The sequence below is a fragment of the Cervus elaphus genome, chromosome 24 (assembly GCF_910594005.1).
Source record: "Cervus elaphus chromosome 24, mCerEla1.1, whole genome shotgun sequence".
Classification (NCBI taxonomy): domain Eukaryota; kingdom Metazoa; phylum Chordata; class Mammalia; order Artiodactyla; family Cervidae; genus Cervus; species Cervus elaphus.
In genome coordinates this window covers 54,818,449-54,836,873 of record NC_057838.1, presented here as the reverse complement: position 1 = coordinate 54,836,873, position 18,425 = coordinate 54,818,449, and the positions used below count along the sequence as shown (strand labels likewise).

The 18,425-nt window shown below is 36.0% G+C and overlaps 1 protein-coding gene across 1 annotated transcript in view; it reads right to left on the bottom strand.

Annotated features, from left to right (window-relative positions):
* The window catches only part of DNAH12 (dynein axonemal heavy chain 12), a 178,720-nt gene that overhangs the window by 119,317 nt on the left and 40,978 nt on the right, over positions 1-18,425 (bottom strand). Inside the window, exons 17-25 of the mRNA XM_043886738.1 lie at positions 18,051-18,294; positions 11,849-12,034; positions 10,974-11,174; positions 9,112-9,306; positions 7,693-7,814; positions 7,316-7,598; positions 4,453-4,572; positions 3,988-4,144; positions 3,585-3,757 (exon numbers count right to left, since the gene is read on the bottom strand). Coding sequence (XP_043742673.1) covers positions 3,585-3,757; positions 3,988-4,144; positions 4,453-4,572; positions 7,316-7,598; positions 7,693-7,814; positions 9,112-9,306; positions 10,974-11,174; positions 11,849-12,034; positions 18,051-18,294 — 1,681 coding nt within the window. The remainder of the gene's footprint in view (positions 1-3,584; positions 3,758-3,987; positions 4,145-4,452; positions 4,573-7,315; positions 7,599-7,692; positions 7,815-9,111; positions 9,307-10,973; positions 11,175-11,848; positions 12,035-18,050; positions 18,295-18,425) is intronic.

Sequence of the window (18,425 nt, the reverse complement as noted above, 5' to 3'; positions counted from 1 at the left end):
CATTGGTTTTTAGAACTCATTTCTGTAGCTGCACCAAGAAAAAGTGGTTTAAAGGATCTAAAAAAAAGTTAAAATGTATGAGAATCTCCTTATCGTCTAATACTTCATATGTATTCCATTTGCCTTTTTAGAAACAAAGAGAATCCAGCCTTGAAGTGTTAGCATTTGATCAGAAAAGTTTAATTAAAAGTGCTTATGGAGGGCTTCCCTGGTGGCTCAACGGTAAAGAATCTGCCTGCTAATGCAGGAGGCACGGGGGTGATTCCTGATCTGGCAAAATTCCACATGCTTCGGAGCAAGTAAGCCCATGCACCACAACTACAGCCTGTGTTCTAGAGCTCGGGAGCCTCAGCTTCTCAAGCCAGAGTGCCCTCGAGCCTCTCTGCAGCAAGAGAAGCCAACGCCAGTGGGAAGCCCGAGTACCGCAGCTAGAGAGTAGCCCCCGCTTGCCACAACTTGCCTGTGCAGCACACCAAAAATAAAGAAATAAACATTAAAAATAACATGTCACTTAAAAAAAAAAAGTGCTTCCAGAAATGGTTGTAGAGACCAATTATGACAATCTTGATAGCTAGCTGCAAAGAGAGAAAACACCAAAAACGGAGGGTAATGCATGGAGGCCCACTAGTGGGGAAATAAAGAGATGCCCTACTATGTATTTTTGTCTATGATTCACCCTGGTAATCATTCCACTCTTGGTATGTTCTTCATTTTCTCCATCCCCAGAGCACCTCTCTGTATTCTCTAACCAGTAGTATCACCTTCATTGTGAAACTAGTTACCAGTTATCCACTGATGCATGGTAAACTGTGACCTGCCTTTGCCTATGGACTCCACTTTTATTGTTTTCCCATAAGCTGGCGTATCCTCCAAGCGTAGTCTGGGCACTGGGGTGGTCGCCCAAGCTGTTTTTTACACATCTGGAGTCTTCTGTGTCAAATTAAGCTTGAGCTGATTCAGAGGGTTAAGACCACCCATCCTCCATCTAGACAGGGGCAAGTGTCAGCTCAGTGACCTTTTGATGTCAGAGGCCAAAAACTCCACCCTCAGAGCAAGCTAACTCCACTCCTTTCTGAGCTTTGCAGCTATGAAAACGCCTGTGGCCTGGCTGCATGCAAGCAGAGAGACAACGGCCTCCCCATGCTTCCCATACCTCAGCTTTATCCCATGAATACCCTGAGCCCTTCGCCTTCAAGGGGGGAGGTCTAAGTTGTTTTCCTGTCTCCCTGCTTGGTTGCTCTGTGAATAAACACTTTCTCTGCTGCAAACCTCAGCATTTCAGCATTTGGCTTGCTGTGATGAGTTGGGCAAATGAACATAGTTCAGTAACACTTACATTACAGTTAACTAAGTACATTTTTCCCCCTCTCAATTAGTTTTTAAGTTCCTTAAGAGTAACATCAGCAGTATCTGAATTCTTTCTGAGTCCGCACAATGACTGTAACAATGGTTGGAAATTCTTAGAAGCGTACAAGTTACAGTCAACTCTCTCTAACTATGAAGTTTGTTTCATGAAAAACTCTATGAGAGTTTGTGAAACTTAACTACTTTTAGATAAAATAGGGTTAAAGGGCCAAGACTGTGTATATGGCGGGACAGGGAGTATACGGGAACTCTCTATTCCTTCTGCTTAATTTTTCTGTGAACCTAAAACTGCTCTAAGAAACTAAACATTATAAAAAATAATGAATAGACCCATGAAAACCTTAAATATTTTCACATTTACAAAAATCAAACAACAGAGACAGCTTATTAAATAAATGCAATATCAATGATACTTTACCCATCATACATTTGTAGTAAATGCTATACTGTTAATGTCCATTAATGTGACTGCTAAAAACCTCAGTCTCTCCTTTCTTTATAAAAATTTCCCCAAAATGCTTATAAATGTGTTCCCTTTATTATGGACATTAACTGCAGTAGGAGATTTTTCCAGTGTTTAGTGTTGTATACAAGTGTTAAATGTGATTTTGATCTTATGCCTCAAAGTTGCTAGGGTCCACCTTACAAATATTCACAGCTCACTTCAGTGAGCTCTGAGATAGGACACAGCAGCTTGAGATTCATTTACTCAACAAATCCTAGGGAGTAACTTATGTACTTGTCCATCACTAGAGTAGAGGACAAGACAGACATGGCCCGGCCTTCAGGTAGCTTCTTGAGAAAGAGGATTTGGTGAAATATTTTATCACAGATGCACTACAATTGTACTCTGATTCTTTTACTGGTCATTGCTTCCGTCCTTCCGATTGCTGTGGGTGTCATCTACAAGTAGCTCACAACTGTCCTTGTCTCCTGAGATTCGCCCTCAGTCAGGAGCTCCCTCATTCACAAACATCTGAATGCTTACTCACACCCCTAGCCTCAGGAGGGACCCATAGCTGGTGACAATAAGGGGATAGAAAAGTTAGACCTTTTGCCTTAAAGTGAAGTATGTCTGTGATGCCATTCATGCTCCAAAGCTCCCCGTGAGATCAGGCTAGGCTGTACATCCACAGAAACCATATCCTTGCTTAGCTTCCCCCTCTGCTTTCTTCATTTTCTTACAGGCTTTTACGGAGAACATTCCCTAGACAATCATTTGCCCAATAATCCCCGTTTTATCTCTGCTTACAGACAACTCAAAGACACTTTTAACTTACAAGTGGATTGATGTTTCTTTTTTTGTTAATGGAAGGATAATTGCTTTACAATATTTTGTTGGTTTCTGCCATAGCCCAACATGAATCAGTCACAGGTATACATACATCCCTTCCCTCTTGAACCTCCCACCCCATCCTGCCCCTTTAGGTTGTTTCTTGAGTCTCCCCCTCAACTCCCTGATAGGGTTGCCAGGTTTAGCAAATAAAAATACAGGATGCCCAGTTAAATTTGAAAATCAGATAAACAATGGATAATTTGTTAGTATAAGTATGCCCATGTAATAATTAGAACATACTTCTACTAACAAATTTTTCGCTGTTGATTGGAAATTCAAATTAACCTGGAAGTCTTGTATTTTATCTGACAACACTATTCCCAGAGGTGTTTTGTTTGTTTGTTTTGTAGTCATGGCTTTACCTTCCATAGCTTCCCAACAAGGGCAGCCCTCAATATCACCTGCTTACATTCAGCTCTCCCTCTCCTATTCAACAACACTAACTTGGAGTTCTAAGGCTCAAATGTCCTTCCTTCATCTTGTCATCTCTCCCAGAACTCCACTGATGGAGAGATGGGAGAACTCCATCCATCCCAGAACTGATGTCATTTTCTGAAGCTCTGGCTTTTTCTTTAAATCTCCAGTACCTTCCTTTTTCTAATTACCCCCAAAGGGAGTGTGGCTCATGATTTTCAAACATTAGAATTCAAACACACTCATATTCTACCAAAGCACTCAGAAGTAAATATTCATTATTATAATTTCACATAAAGGGAATTTGGGATTAGGAAAGGAAGCTGTCCTTCCTTTGACTATAGCTATAGTCTACTATACAGATAAGAGAATGAAATTAGGATAGCCATGTTAAATTTGGACAAGAAAATATGACACCAAATCAAATAGCAATCTTCAATGCGTAAATTAAAATAATTTAAACACATACCAATGTTCTGTAACATCTGTCAGTTAGAGGAGTAATGACAAGTCGAGGTGAGTTACCAAGATATTCATAAGCATATTTTACGTTGCAATTAATGATACGAACTCGAGCGTTTTCATATTCCCAATAATACCGAAGCTGAGCAAGCCACTGGAAATCTGTATCATGTGAGACGCCTGGAAGGAATAAAGGAAAACAAGACACATAATCCTGAAATGGAAATAATTTGAAAACTAGATATTTTATCATTGTTTACAAAAGTATTAACATTAAAATAATTCACATTTTCTAATTTGTAGAAAAGATCATATAAAATAAATTCTGCTGAAAAAGAAGAAGACATATAAGTTCTTGTTTCTAGAAACTATCAATATTTTATCTTCAATATTAAGAAGAAGTCACATACCCATATCAATCATGTCCATGACCACATCTCTAGCATGGACATCAATAGTAACCAAAGCCCCCAGAGTAATCCTGGTCTGCTTCGATAGTTTTCCTCTTACCAGCTCCACAATATCATTTAGTTGATTCTGAAGCTCCTTATAGTACTTCTTTAATCCCTACAAAATAAAAAAGCAATTAAACTAACATTATATAGTAGCAAAAGTGTGCATTTTATACATCTACTCTCTAACAATATGATTCTGACTTCACAATGTAGCTCAGTATAAAAATGAATTCTAGAACAGAATAACTTTTGTCTATGCATAATAAAAATTAAGAACAAATTTTTAAGTAATTGTGCAATTTTAATGCTACACATAAAAAGTGAGGGAAGATTGCCCTTGAAAATGATAAATAAGCTAACTAAAAATCAAAAAAAAAGCATAGCGTGTATAAAAGAATGCTATTTAAAATAATGCTTTACCTCCGTTCCACCACTTATAACTTCCTGTGTCTCAGAGGTCCAGAACATTTGAGAAACACAAAGTACCACTTGGCCAGGCCACTCTCGAACCCAGTCTCTTCTTGCAGATTCTGGATAAGCCTGAATAATTAAAGTGTATTTCTAAGTTTAAAAGGTGACAAGAGGAAAAAAGCTTAATGATTAACAATAAGTAAGTATGGTATTTGTTACATTTGTAGGCTAGAATATATTCATGAAAAATTTTAGATGACTATTTAAAAGATCTGAAATTTTTTTACAAGTCATATTTTTAAAATATTTGTTTATTGATAAAAGAATAGAAAGATGAGCACCTATATGTCAATAATCAGTTATCTCTGGAAGAATCTGTCGATTCTTTGGAAAGCTATTTTCCATAGGATTTTTATGTTTCTTTGCTGTGGGGAGTTGTCAGTTTTCTACATAATATACACATTACTTCTATTATAATGAGATATGAGGGTTTATTAAACTTAAAAAATAAATCAGTCTAGCAATTTACATATATTGATGCCAAGATTTAACTGAAAAGAAGACTACACCATCTTGTAGCTAGACTGACTTAGTAGCTAGAACCCTTGTATTATTTATCCATAGTTTTTATAAAAACTTGTATGACCAGTGTATATAATTTGAACAATTACATATTTGTCCAGTTATACACAATTGAACAATCTATGCTATGAGTTCAAAGTATACTTTCGTTTCTTCCAAAATGTTTTATGTTCAAAATGCATTTAAATGGATTTATTGGAGGGGTAGTCTTTTTAAAAATAACTTGTGCCACCTGGTGCCCTGTGATGACCTAGAGCAGTGGGATGGGAGGAGGGGAGAGAGGCTCAAGAGGAAGGAGATACAAATATAATTATGACTGACTCATGTTGTCGTACAGCACAAACCAACACATCTTAAGGCAACAATTTTCCACCAATTAAAAAATAAAAATAAATAAAATTTTTTAAATAACTTGTTTCAAAAGTAAATGATAATAGAACTAAATTAAAAGCTGGAAAAAAATGCAAAGTATAAAGTTGATACTAATGGAATTTATATCCATGTGTATACACATATTTATCTATTTATTGGCTGTGTTGCATAGCTTGTGGGATCTTAGTTCCTTGACCAAGGATTGAACCCAGGGCACGGCAGTGAAAGCACCACGTCCTAACCCCTGGACCACCAGGGAATTCCCCGGAAACTATATTTGTAATACAATGACACCATCTTGGATATAAGAATATTAAGCATAAGGATGAAAGTGAAAGTGAAGTCGCTCAGTTGTGCCCGATTCTTTGTGACCCGATGGACTACACAGACCATGGAATTCTCCAGGCCAGAATTCTGGAGTGGGTTGCCATTTCCTCCTCCAGGGGATCTTCTCAACCCAGGGATTGAACCCAGGTCTCCCGCACTGCAGGCAGATTCTTTACCAGCTGAGCCACAAAGGAAGCTTAAGGATATAAATATTAACTATTAAAATGCATTTTTAGTAATATTTATGAAAAAAGTGAAAGTGTTAGTTGCTGTCTTGTCTGACTCTTTGTGATACCATAGACTGTAGCCTGCCAGGCTTCTCTTGCCATGGAATTCTCCAACCAAGAATACTGGAGTGGGTAGTCATGCCCTTCTCCAGGGAATCTTCCCAACCCAGGTCATTCTTTACTATCTGAGCCACACTAAGGAAGTCCATGACATTTTAAAAATACCAAACATTCATAATATTTATAAATATTTATGAATAAATGCAAATAACAAACTAACCTAGGTTTCAAAGAAGGTTAAGTTTCAAAGAATGGATGAGCCATTGCTAGGTACACAGAAGGTAAGTTTCTATATGGATTAAGGAAATACTTTCATGGATAATGTTGATTTTTTCCTTTGTGCTTTGGAATCAGAGATAGAAAATGGAGAGAAAAAGTCAAGATTTATCTGCAGGAACTTTGAAACTGAACAGAATAGACACTATAAGATGATTCTCATAGGGCTCTTAGTGAAGGAAAAAGGAAAAAGGATTCTTACTCAAAGTGAGTTGTTGGATACAAGGCTGCAATGCCTTTTTTTTTTTTTTTAAACATATATTTATTTGGCTGAGCCAGGACTTAAGTTGCAGCTTGTAAGACTGCATGTGGGATCTAGTTCCCTGGCCAGGGATTAAACCCAGGCCCCCTGCACTGGTAGCTCAGAGTCCTAGCCACAGACCCACAAGGGAAGGCCCTGCAATGCCTTTTAAATGGTATTTTTACTGTACAACTGTTCCTTTGTGGCCCTAGAGGAAGAAACATGCTGAAATTTATTATCATTCAAGTATGGTTAATTGAATTAGCCTAAGTGAGGTGTATGTAGTGCCTACGTGCTATATTTCTCTCAAATATTATAGATTCTCCTTTAATGTTTGTTTATCTCATTTTGAGTTTTTAAGTAATTGTCTGAGATTCTTTCTGACCCTAGGGCCTTCACAAAGGATACCCTAGATGGTCTTCCATTTGCTCTCTATTTGGTTAATTCCTACTTACCCTTTGGGTCTTGGTTTCAATTTTACTTTCTCTAAGAGCCTATCACTAGTAACCTACCTTCTCCACTCCAAATTAGATACACCTTATTACTCTTTCTCATAGCACCTTTTTTTTTTTGGAGCACCTAATCGCACATTATTATAAATTCTTACTACCATTATTACTTTAATAATAATGTTAGGAACAGAGTAAAAAAAAACAAACAATAAATGGCTTAAAAGAGCAAGACCCTTAAGTGTTAATTTACTGGTACTCATTCAAAAATCTCCTAAAAAAAAAAAAAAAGGAGAATTACAGAATATAGGATATACATTAAATTCTAGGAAACACACCAGCCTGGCTGCAGCAATCACATCATGAATACTTCGAAGCATCAAATCTTCTACTTGAATGAGCCACTTTTCCACGGCACCTCGAGCTGCAGACGTGGAAATTAGTGCAATCAGCTCCACTCGCTCACCTTCAGAGCTATACATGGCCTTAATATCCAAATTGGGAAGGAACTCCAATTTGGCGATGCCTTCAAAGCATTTTTTCAAGTGAGGCTGAACTCTAAGTGGATCTTTGGTCTCTGACAGAATCTCTAGCATTTCATCATTAGATAAGAAGAAAAAACTAGGGAAAACCATGCAAAGACAAAAGCTTTAGTTATAATTCATTGCACCTCAGAAAATGCTTTAATGATAGCACAATTGATTATTCATCATACCGAGGGAAGAAAAGTCGTTTTTTTTCAAGATATGCGTTAAGGCCTTTCATAATTTTCTCCAAAAGTTCATTGCAGTTCTGCAGTTTTTCCAGTAAACCTGTTAAAGAAGTAGCAGCAAGAACCTAAAAGAAACCCATTCATTCAGGTCAGAACTTATATACTAGATATAATGATAAGATCTCAACATTAACTTACACCTCAAAAATGTTAAGATGTCAAAAGACTTATGAAAATTGCCAGGAAGTTTTTCATAATGTAAAACTATTAAAATTCAGTAAATGACAAGTATTCTTACCCAAAGTTGATAGTTGTAAATGAGAAATTATGATTGTCATACATATTTTCATTCTTCCTGTATTCTTTTGAATGATAGGGGAAGAATATGCTAGTTTTGTTTGTGATTTAATTTTTACATTTACAACTGTCAACTATAAACATTCTATTTTTACACTTTTAAAAGGTTCAATAAATTAAAAGAAGAAAACCATCTCATGGCACATGAAAATGTCAGTGTCCACAAACAGTTACATTATTGCATGGACACATCCATTCAGTTACATATTGCCTTTGGCCGCTTTCTTGCTACAACAGCAGAATTGAGTAGTTATAAAAAACACAGTAGGTCTCATAAAGCCTCAAGTATTTACCATGCAACCCTTTGCAGAAAAAAAAACAACAACAACTGATTTCAGTTCTCTAAGAAATAATGTCTTAGAAAGGTTCTAAAATCAACACGTAAGGGAAATCTTTCAAACATAAATTTTAGTACTATTGACTCTCAAAAGTCCAGCACAGCTATTTTTTCATCCAGCATTGAAATAAAATGCTATTTATTAAGTTGGGTACCAGATTTTTTTTGTATATATATATATCTATGTGTATGAAAAATACCCGGTCTGCCTTTCAGCATTAAAATCACATTCAACAGGGTACTATACTCACTAGGAGAGACACATAGCAAGTGAGACCAGCTGAAAGAACTGCTGACTCTTTTTCCCATCATTGCAAGCATATAGAGTCATGGAGTAGAACGTCAGTTGAATCACCTGCATGACTCACATCCATTCATATTCATTCTCTCTCTCTCTTTCCCTCTCTCTCCCCCACCCTCTTGCTTACTTCATTTTATTTTACTATTTATTTTACAAGAGGAAGCATGGAATATACACTCTAGAAGCCAAGTAAGTTAAATGCACATTTGAAGCAGCTCCACTATGCATACTAAAGGATTATGAACAGTGTATCTTAAGAACTGAAAAGTAAAGTTACTTATGCTCCCTTTTATTTTCCTGAGTTTTCCAGTTTGTTCACAACGAGTAGGTTTTATTTCTGTAGTTGGAAAAAAAGTTAAATGCCTTTTCTAATAGCCAGAAATAAAGGTTTCCTCTTTATTTGAAAGAGAGAAAACAAATGCTTCACCTTTGGATCTTTCGCACAAAACTTCATGATATCCCTCCAGTGTCTGTCTACCGTCTGAAACTGACGCCCTTCTTCTGGCATCTGTTGCATGATATCCTCAGAGCAAAAAATGGGCTCCAAGTATAGCCAGTGAGCTTGTACCTTTAACCATTCATCAATCGTTTCTTGTATTCGAATCAAACGGTCTTCCCAAGCCTTAAAGGAAAGCATATTATACTGAATTCCAGTTATTAAAGGAAACCTATAAATTATAACAAAGGCTATGCATTTTAAATTCACTGTTATTTTTGAATCAGTGCAAAACAGCTCAAAGTCACTTGTGGGTGTCTCACACTGGCTTTGAAAAACTAGGAGGTCTGAAGTTTTCCTAAATCATTGAAACTCATAACTGGAAATGACTATAGTTATTTAGACCAATTTCCTAATTCCTAGGTGAACTGTCTCAACTTTAAAAAGCATCCAGAAATATATCCTGCCCCACACCAGTGGTTATCAACCTAGGGGCTATTTTGCCCTCACCCCAAAGGACATTTCACAATGTCTGGAGGCATTTTCATTTGTCACAACTAGTGGGGTGAGGGTTCTACTTATATCAAGTGGACAAAGGTCATGGATGCTGCTAAATACAGGACAACTTCCACAACAAATAATTATTTACCCCAAAATGTCATTAGTGCCACGCTGAGAAATGTCAACACAATTTGCTCTACGTCAACACAATTTGGAGGGGGGAATCTTATTACCACACATTTCCAAGAATCCATTAGATATTTCATTAGCCAAGCATCATGTATATAATCTCTCTTTGATTCTTAAATCTATGGCTTGAGATCCTATATATCAAGAGGTTGGCCTCACATTTTTGTTTGAAAACATCTAAGAGAGCTTTCAAATTTGTCTTATAAATTCTCCCTTGTCAAAGAAGAAGTACTTGCAAAAAACATCTTATCAGGAAAGGGTTAAATCAGCTTGAATCAAGGCAAGATGTGCAGTGTTATGGCCTTTTAGAAGAACATAACTCTTTGTCTTCTCCAAATATTCAAAGCTAAGGTGCCCCATAACAACACTATGCCTAAATTAAAACCAGACTGCTTTATTTTGAATTTTAGCTTTGTCATTTTTAGCTGTGTGAACTTGGGTGAATTTTCTATCCTTGGTTTCCTCATCTATGAATACTGATAATAATGTGCTCTGTGGATTAAATGAGTTAATAAATGTAAAGCTCCTAGAGTAGTACCTGGCACATATTTAGAAGTCAATACATACTAGGGAGAAAATCCAGTTGTTGTTGATCTTTTCTCCATTTTATATAGTCTCCAGTTAGAATATTGATACCAAAGATCCTAGTTATTATAATTTATTTGCTTTCTGTATTTACCCACATCAACTATAAGGTCATGACATTAAATAATCTTACAGTCTCAAATATCACTTGTTTTCTTAAGTGTAAAATAATTCATTAATTATTCTAAAGGGTTCTCAAGCTAGTTCTCAAATACAAAGTACTGTATATAGAACTTCACTACAAGTTACAAGAATATACTGAAACAGGGCCTAGGCTATCTAAAGTTAGATTAAATAATACCAACTGTTTTCCTTCCAAATCTATCACTGTCATTGGAGAAGATTTTTCTTAATAAAACATTATTTGTTTTAATGATTTTTCTTAATAAAACATCATTTTCAAAATCATTAATGTCTCATCTGTTCTATATATTTTCACATTAATTTTAAGGTAGATATATCTGTTCCTGTACTTTGACAAAGCTATCCAACAAATTTACTTATTCCCATGAGAGTAAATATGTAATAAATTTCAATCTTTATAAATGACCAGGAGTTGATTATCACATTTAACAAACCTTGATCTCCTTTTCAAATGGTTTGATGAATGGTGAGCCTCTCATTGTCTGAGTTTTTATAATTTGATCATCAAGGAGAGCCTGAATCTCATCTACTGAAGAAAGAATACAGACTCCAGTATCACGATATAAACTTATATGAAAAGTAATACCATCCCAAGTTTCCATCATTGTATGCATGGCTTTCTCTAATGAAAATTCCTAAACAGGATAAAAAAGAAAGAATGGGATGATGAATAAGGAATCTTATTTACTATATGTATGGACTTTCCCTAGTGAATTTAGTAAGCATTTGGTGCATTTTTGTAAGATATTCTGCAACTGTCTTTAAGTTAGAAAAGGTTTTAAACAACTATACAATTCCTATGGTGAATGACAATGTAGGTTTTAAAAATTCACTCATTTTCAAAGCTGTCAGTATCAAAACAGACAACAGTATGAAAGACCTGCTGGATTTTCCCTGAGGTGCCTTTTTTCAGTCTACAGTCTGAAGATGTTTTCAGTGTATTCAAGAAGACTACAGGGCCATACTTACTCTGCCTAGAATACATACATATCACATGCCACATACCCAGGCATCCACTTCCATTCTTAACAGGAAAAAATACATATCAAGATTAGCATATCATCCATGCATATCAGAATGTGGCAGAATTAAGAAGAGGTCAAAGGAAGCATTTCTACTCCGGATTCAGGACAAGGGAATCATACAGAAGTACAGACTTTGTGGGGGAAAAATATGAATGGCCTTCTACCACTTTTCCCCAGGTTCTCTCACTGCTATCCCAAACTATACATTCAACTACAACTAAAACTACGATTATTTAATTAACAAACTCGTCAAATAAGGTATTTCAGTTGATCTGCATATTTACCTTGCTTGCACCTGCACTTATCACTTCAAATTTGTCCAAGTATGGTGCAAGGTTTAATTTTAAAACTTTCTTCAGTGTAGTTCCAGAGTCTGGAGTTAAGTCATAGCCTACAATTTCTGATAACTGCTTCCAATGACGTGCTCTCATTCCTGGATTGCAAAGGATAGAGACAGTAGGGATGTAATCCTAATGATGAAAATAGAAACAATAATGAGTCACTCACCTGACTTTCATACTCATAAACTTGAAATTATGTAATATATTTAATGAGCCCATTTAATATTTAATGAGTTAGATTCAGGAGGGGAGAGAAACTAACAAAATTATTCTAAAGTTCATCTGCACAAATAAACATGTAGAAATAGCCAAGAAAACTATAAGGGTGAAAAAAGGAGGGGTGGTGGTAAATGTTCTGTAAGATATTAAAGTATATGCTAGAACTATAATAATTAAAATGATCACAGTATTATAGAAATACAAAGTCATGTTTATTCTATAATTATATGGAGAAATATGTAGCATAACATAATATATAAATATATACACACATACAAGGCATAAATGGGAAAAAAGCCTGCACCCAAATATCAAAATATAACCATCTGGAAATAAAAAAATACTCAACAAAAACTCTTGATTCATCACTTTTGATACTGATATTAAAACATTTCCTTTACAATCAGGAACAAATAAGCACACCCGTAATACTTCTAATCAACACTGTAGTGAGTCTCTCAGCCACTGAGGTAATATAAATAAATAAAAGCTACAGAGCAGGAGTGGGATCAAGATGGCAGTGTAGGAAGGCCCTGAACTCACCTCCTCTGATGGGCAAAGAAGGAATGACAATGAAATAGGCAGATGGGGTGGAGATGCAGTCTGGTCAGAAACCAAACCCCGGGTCAGTGACACACAGTGAAAGGAACATGACCGCTGCAGAGCTCCTCTCCAAGGGGCACGGGGTCCAAGGCCCACTTTGGCCCCTGCTGCCTGGAGGTCTGGCCCTGGGAAGACAAGCCTCCAGAATGTTTGGCTTTGGAAGCCAGCTGGGCTTCCCATTCAGGAGAGACAGAGGGTTACAGCAAACAAAGACTATGCTCTTAAAGGGTACAGGCAGAAGCCCACATGGTCCACGTTCCAGCAAAGATGCAGAAATTTGAGAGGCACCTGTGTCAGACCCACTTGCTGATTTTGGAGAGCCTATCAGAGTGGCAGGAGGCCTCCAGGACTCGCCCTGGGGACAGAGATGCAGGTGGCAGCCATTGTGAGGATCACCAGCAAGTACCACTTAGGAATTCTCCCTCTAGCCTGTTAATGCTGGGCGCTTGCCCTGGCCACTGGAGGGCCCACAGCAACTGTGCACCACCAGGCTACACCGTCAAACACAGAGAGAGGCTGCCCCACCCACAATGAGCCTGAAGCAGGGGCACTGCCCAGCGCACGTCAGCCTCACCAGGAGACCGCCATGCCCACCAGGGCACTGACAACAGCTGCATGAGTCACAGCACTGCAGCCAGACAGGCCAAGGGCCAGCCCCACTATACCCTCAACAACCTTCCACAACATAAGGAAGCATGTGGTATGAACAGGAGACACCCCTGGAGCAGACAGGTCTAGTACCAGAACAGAGTGTGCTGCTGGGCCATATAGGATGTCTCCTGTATAATGTCACTTCTCCAAGATCAAGAGACCTAACAGTCTTAGTCAATATACAAACATGACCACAGGGAATCAGGCAAAACGAGGAGACAAGAGGAATATGTTCCAAGCAAAGTAACAAGACAAAACCTCAGAAGAAGAGCTATATTAAATGCAAACAAGCCATCTACCCAATATAGAGTTCAAGGTAATATACAGATGCCCAATGAACTTAGAAGAAGAATGGACAAACACAGAATTTCAGCTAAGAGTTAGAAAATATAAAGAAGAACCAGTCAGAGCTGAAGAATATATTAACTGAAATGAAAAATATACTAGAAAGTATCAATAGTAGACAGTATAATACAGAAGGACAGATCAGTGATTTGGAAGATGGAGTAGCAGATATCACCCAAGCTAAGCAGGAAAAAAGAAAAAAAGGATTTTAAAAAACAATGATAGTTTGAAAGACTTCTGAGACAACATCAAGTGTACTCACTTTCATGTTATAGGGGCCCCAGAAGGAGAAAATTGAGAGAAAGGAGGAGAGACTTCTTTGAGGAAATATTAGCTGAAAACTTCCCTAATCTAGAGAAGGAAATAAATATCCTCCTCTAGGAAGCACAGAGAATCTCAAACAAGATGAACCCAAACAGGTCCACACCAAGACACATTATAATTAAAATGACGAAAATTAAAGAGAGAATCTTAAAAGCAACAAGAGAAAAGCAACTAGTTATGTATTGTACAAGGGAACTCCCATAAGACCTTAAGCAGACTTTTCAGCAGGAACTCTGCAGAAGGAAGTGGAACAATATATTCAAAATGATGAAAAGAAAAAACTACAGCCAAGAAAACTTTACCTGGCAAGGTTATTTTTCAGATATATCTTTATCTCTGAAGAAGAGACAAAGACTTTCACAGACAAGCAAAAAGCTAAAAGAGTTTATCACCACCAAACAGATCTTGCAACAAACGTTAAAAGAAATAACAAGTATAAATAAACAAAATTGTAAAAGGAAAAATCTCACTGGTAAAGGCAAACCTGGGGGAAAAGTAGTTAATTAACCACTCATAAAGCTAGGAGGAAAGTTAAAAGACAAAAGCAGTAAAAATCATCTCTATCTGCAATAGCAGTTAAGGCAAAAATTAACAGATGTAAAAATGATAGAACATTTGGGGAGGTTAGTAAAAATGTAAGGTATTCAAACTTAAGAAATCATCCACTTAAAATAGACATCTATAATAGGTTGTTGTAAATGAACCTCCTGGTAACTACAAACTAAAACCATGTAACAGTTACCACAAAAAGAGAGAGTCAATGCATCACTGAAAACCTCAAACAGGAAATTTTAAAATACCATGAGACAAATGAAAATGAAAACATAATATTCCAAAATCTATGGACACAATAAAAGCAGTTCTAAGAGGAAATTTTACAGCAAACCAGTCCACCTCAGGAAATAAGAAAATTCTCAGTCTAACCTTAACCTGAAGGAACTAGGAAAAGAAGAACAAACAAAACCCAACGACAGTAGAGGGAAGGAAATAATGAAGACCAGAGTGGAAATAAATAAAATAGAAACTAAAAAGAAAAAAGAAAAAGATCAATGAAGCTAAGAGCTAGTTCTTTTAAAAGATAAAATTGATAAACCTTTTACCAAACTCATTAAGAAAAAAAAAAAGAGCCCAAATAAATAAAATCAGAAATGAAAGAGAGGTTACAACTGATACCACAGAAATACAAAGGATCTTAAGAAACTACTGCAAATAATTATACACCATAAAATAGAAAACCTAGAAAAAGTTAATAAATTCCTAGAAACATAAAATCTTCCAAGACTGAATAAGGAAGAAATAGAAAATATGAACAGACTATCAGTAATGAAATTGCATTAGTAATTAAAAAAATGCCTAACAAAGAAAAGCCCACGCAAGATGGCTTCACAGGTGAATTCTGCCAAACAATTAAAGAAGGGTTAACACTTTTCCTGAAACTATTTCAAAAAATTGCAGAGAAAGGAATGCTTCCAAATTCATTCTACAAGACCAGTTACCACATGGATACCAAAACCAAAGACAACACACACACACAAAAAAATTACAGGCAAACATCACTGATGAACATAGATGCAAAAATCCTCAACAAAATATTAACAAATTCAACAATTAATTAAAAGAATCATACATCATGATCAAGTGGGATTTATCCCAGAGATACATGGATGATTCAATATCTGCAAAGTAATCAATTTTAACCACATTAAAGAATAAAAATCATACGACCATCTCAATAGATACAGAAAAAACTTTTGACAAAATTCAATATCCATTTATAATAATAAAAAAAAACTCTCAACAAAGTGAGTATAGAGGGATCATATCTCAATATATTAAAGGCCATACATGACAAGCCCACAGCTATCATCAAACTCAATGGTGAAGAGCTGAAAACATTTCCTCTAAGTTCAGGAATAAGACAAAGCTGCTCACTCTAACCATTTTTATTCAATATAGTATTAGAAGTTCTAGTGACAACAGGGAGCGCAAGTTTGATTCCTGGTTGAATAACTAAGATCACACATGCCCCAGCCAAAAATAAAGAAAGAAAATAGCAGGGAAAAAAATTATTGATACTACTAGTGGTATGGGACAATTTATCTTCCATCTCAAGATGACTTTCAGAGATTATGGTGGTGCACTGCTATGAAGACAGGAATAATGGATGCTGCTGATAAGAAAGGAAAAGAGGAATATCATCTGGATAAATTTAAAACATGACCAAAGGCTTAAATGCTGACAATAAACTATAACTAAAATCTAACTGAAGAAAAAAAAGAGAAAATAAAAATTACTAATATTTGGAATAAAAAAAAAGGAATTACTCCTAAAGATTCCACAAACATTAAAAGATGACAAATAAATGTTATGAGTAACTTAATGGCAATAAATTTAATAGCTTTCAAAAATGGAAGATTTCCTTGAAAATTACAATTTACTAAAACTGACATAAAATTAACACAAAACCTGAATATTCCCATATCTATTTTGAAAAAATAAAACCACTTTCAAAATCCTTCCCATAAAGTTCCAAGTCAATGGTATCACTGGCATATGCTTCTCCAAAATATTTTTAAAAGAAATAATAACAATTTTATTTGAATCTCTTTTGGAAAATAGATAGAATTTCCCGTTTGTTTCATAAGGTCAACATAATCCTTATAACAAAACTTGACAAAGATATTACAAGAAAATTAAGACCAACATCTCTCCTGAATATAATCTCAAAAATTCTCAAAAAATATTAACATACAAAGCCTAGTCTTCCTAGTCCTGTTTCCAGACTGATTATGTCCTGGAAATCAGTAAGAAAAAGACCAACTATTAAATAAAAAAATAGACAATGATAAGACCAAATAGTTCACAAGCAAAGAAATAAAAAATATTCTTAAATATATTAACTTATGCTTAACACTTTATGTAATAAGAAAAATGAAATTCTTCTAGTAGGTTACCAAAAACCCAAGTATGATGACACTCTATTATCAAGGTTGGTGCAAATATATGTTGGTAAAACCCATACAGAAGGTAATTCAACTATAGACTTGAACCTGAAATTTACTCTTTGGCAATTTACCTTGCAGTTCTCACTTCATACTTAGAAATTTTTACACCAATATATAATATTTATAGGTGTAAAAAATAATGAAAAAACTCTATATACAACAAGAGAAGATCTCTAGGATAAATTAACCAAAACAATGGGGGATATAATACATACAGTATGTTAATTTTATGTAAAAAGACAGGAGGTTTAGAAAATATATTCATATCGTTATATGTGTTAAAAAAAAAACTCTTAAGTATACAAAAGAAGTAACATAGCAAGGAGATTGTTCAGGTGTATCTTTTTTATATTTTTAAGCCATGTATATTTATTAATTATTAAAAATAATTTTAAGTAGTTTAAAGTTTTTTTCAGGCAGCTATGCTGAAGATCCCATGACAGTTTGCACTCTGAGCATACTGACGGTGGAAACGTTGGCATTACCACTAGACTAGAACCACTGCCACTCTGCCTTGGGAAGCTGGATGCATTATTTACTGCCACAAAAACTGTTATTATCCTCTCTTTATGAGTGAGGTGACTGAGACATGAGCGGGTAAATATCTTACACAAGTGGCATATTGCCATTACGAAGCACAGAATTGTGATATAAACCTAGGCAGTGTGACCTCAAAGCCTTCTCAGGTAACCGGTACTCTGTGCTGCTGCTCATAGCATAGGCTAACTTGTTTACTCAGTAATTTTTTTATCCTCTTCATATCAGTGTACCTGGTCATTATAGTCTTTTCTATTTGTCAAGCATGTTCTGGCATGTTCTGTGAAGGGACTGATTATGATGACTTCCTCAGGACAGAATGAGGCATGTATTAAGAAACAGATTAAGTTTTCTGGATTTAGCTTTGGTTTTGCTTTCCAATGTTTCCATTTCTCTTCATTAGCACTTGCTGCAAACAGCTCCAGCAGGGCTTTCTAAAATGCCATTAAACGTGTTCCTACCTTAAAAACTTTTATCTGCTCCATTACCGTAGTGCACATAGTAATGGTCGGATTCTCTTTTGGTTCTTCTTCAAGTTTCTCTTCTTCCAGAGATCGTCTTTTTGCTGCTTTTCTTTTTTCCTGTAATTCCTTCTTTTGCTTTGTTTGGAAAAATTTCAGAGTCTTAAAAATTTCCCGGGAAAATTCCTCTACATCAGTTTCCATGGCTTCCCCATTAAGGTCCAAAAACCCTCCATCCATCCACCTGAAAGAAAAAGTAATATTAAACTCAGAGACTTTTGGTGTGTTAAGAGGCCTTAGGCTAGGACCTTCATTTTGTAATTGAAACAAGAGCAGTCAACCGCTTTTCTCAGTCACACAGAGCTGATTGATGAC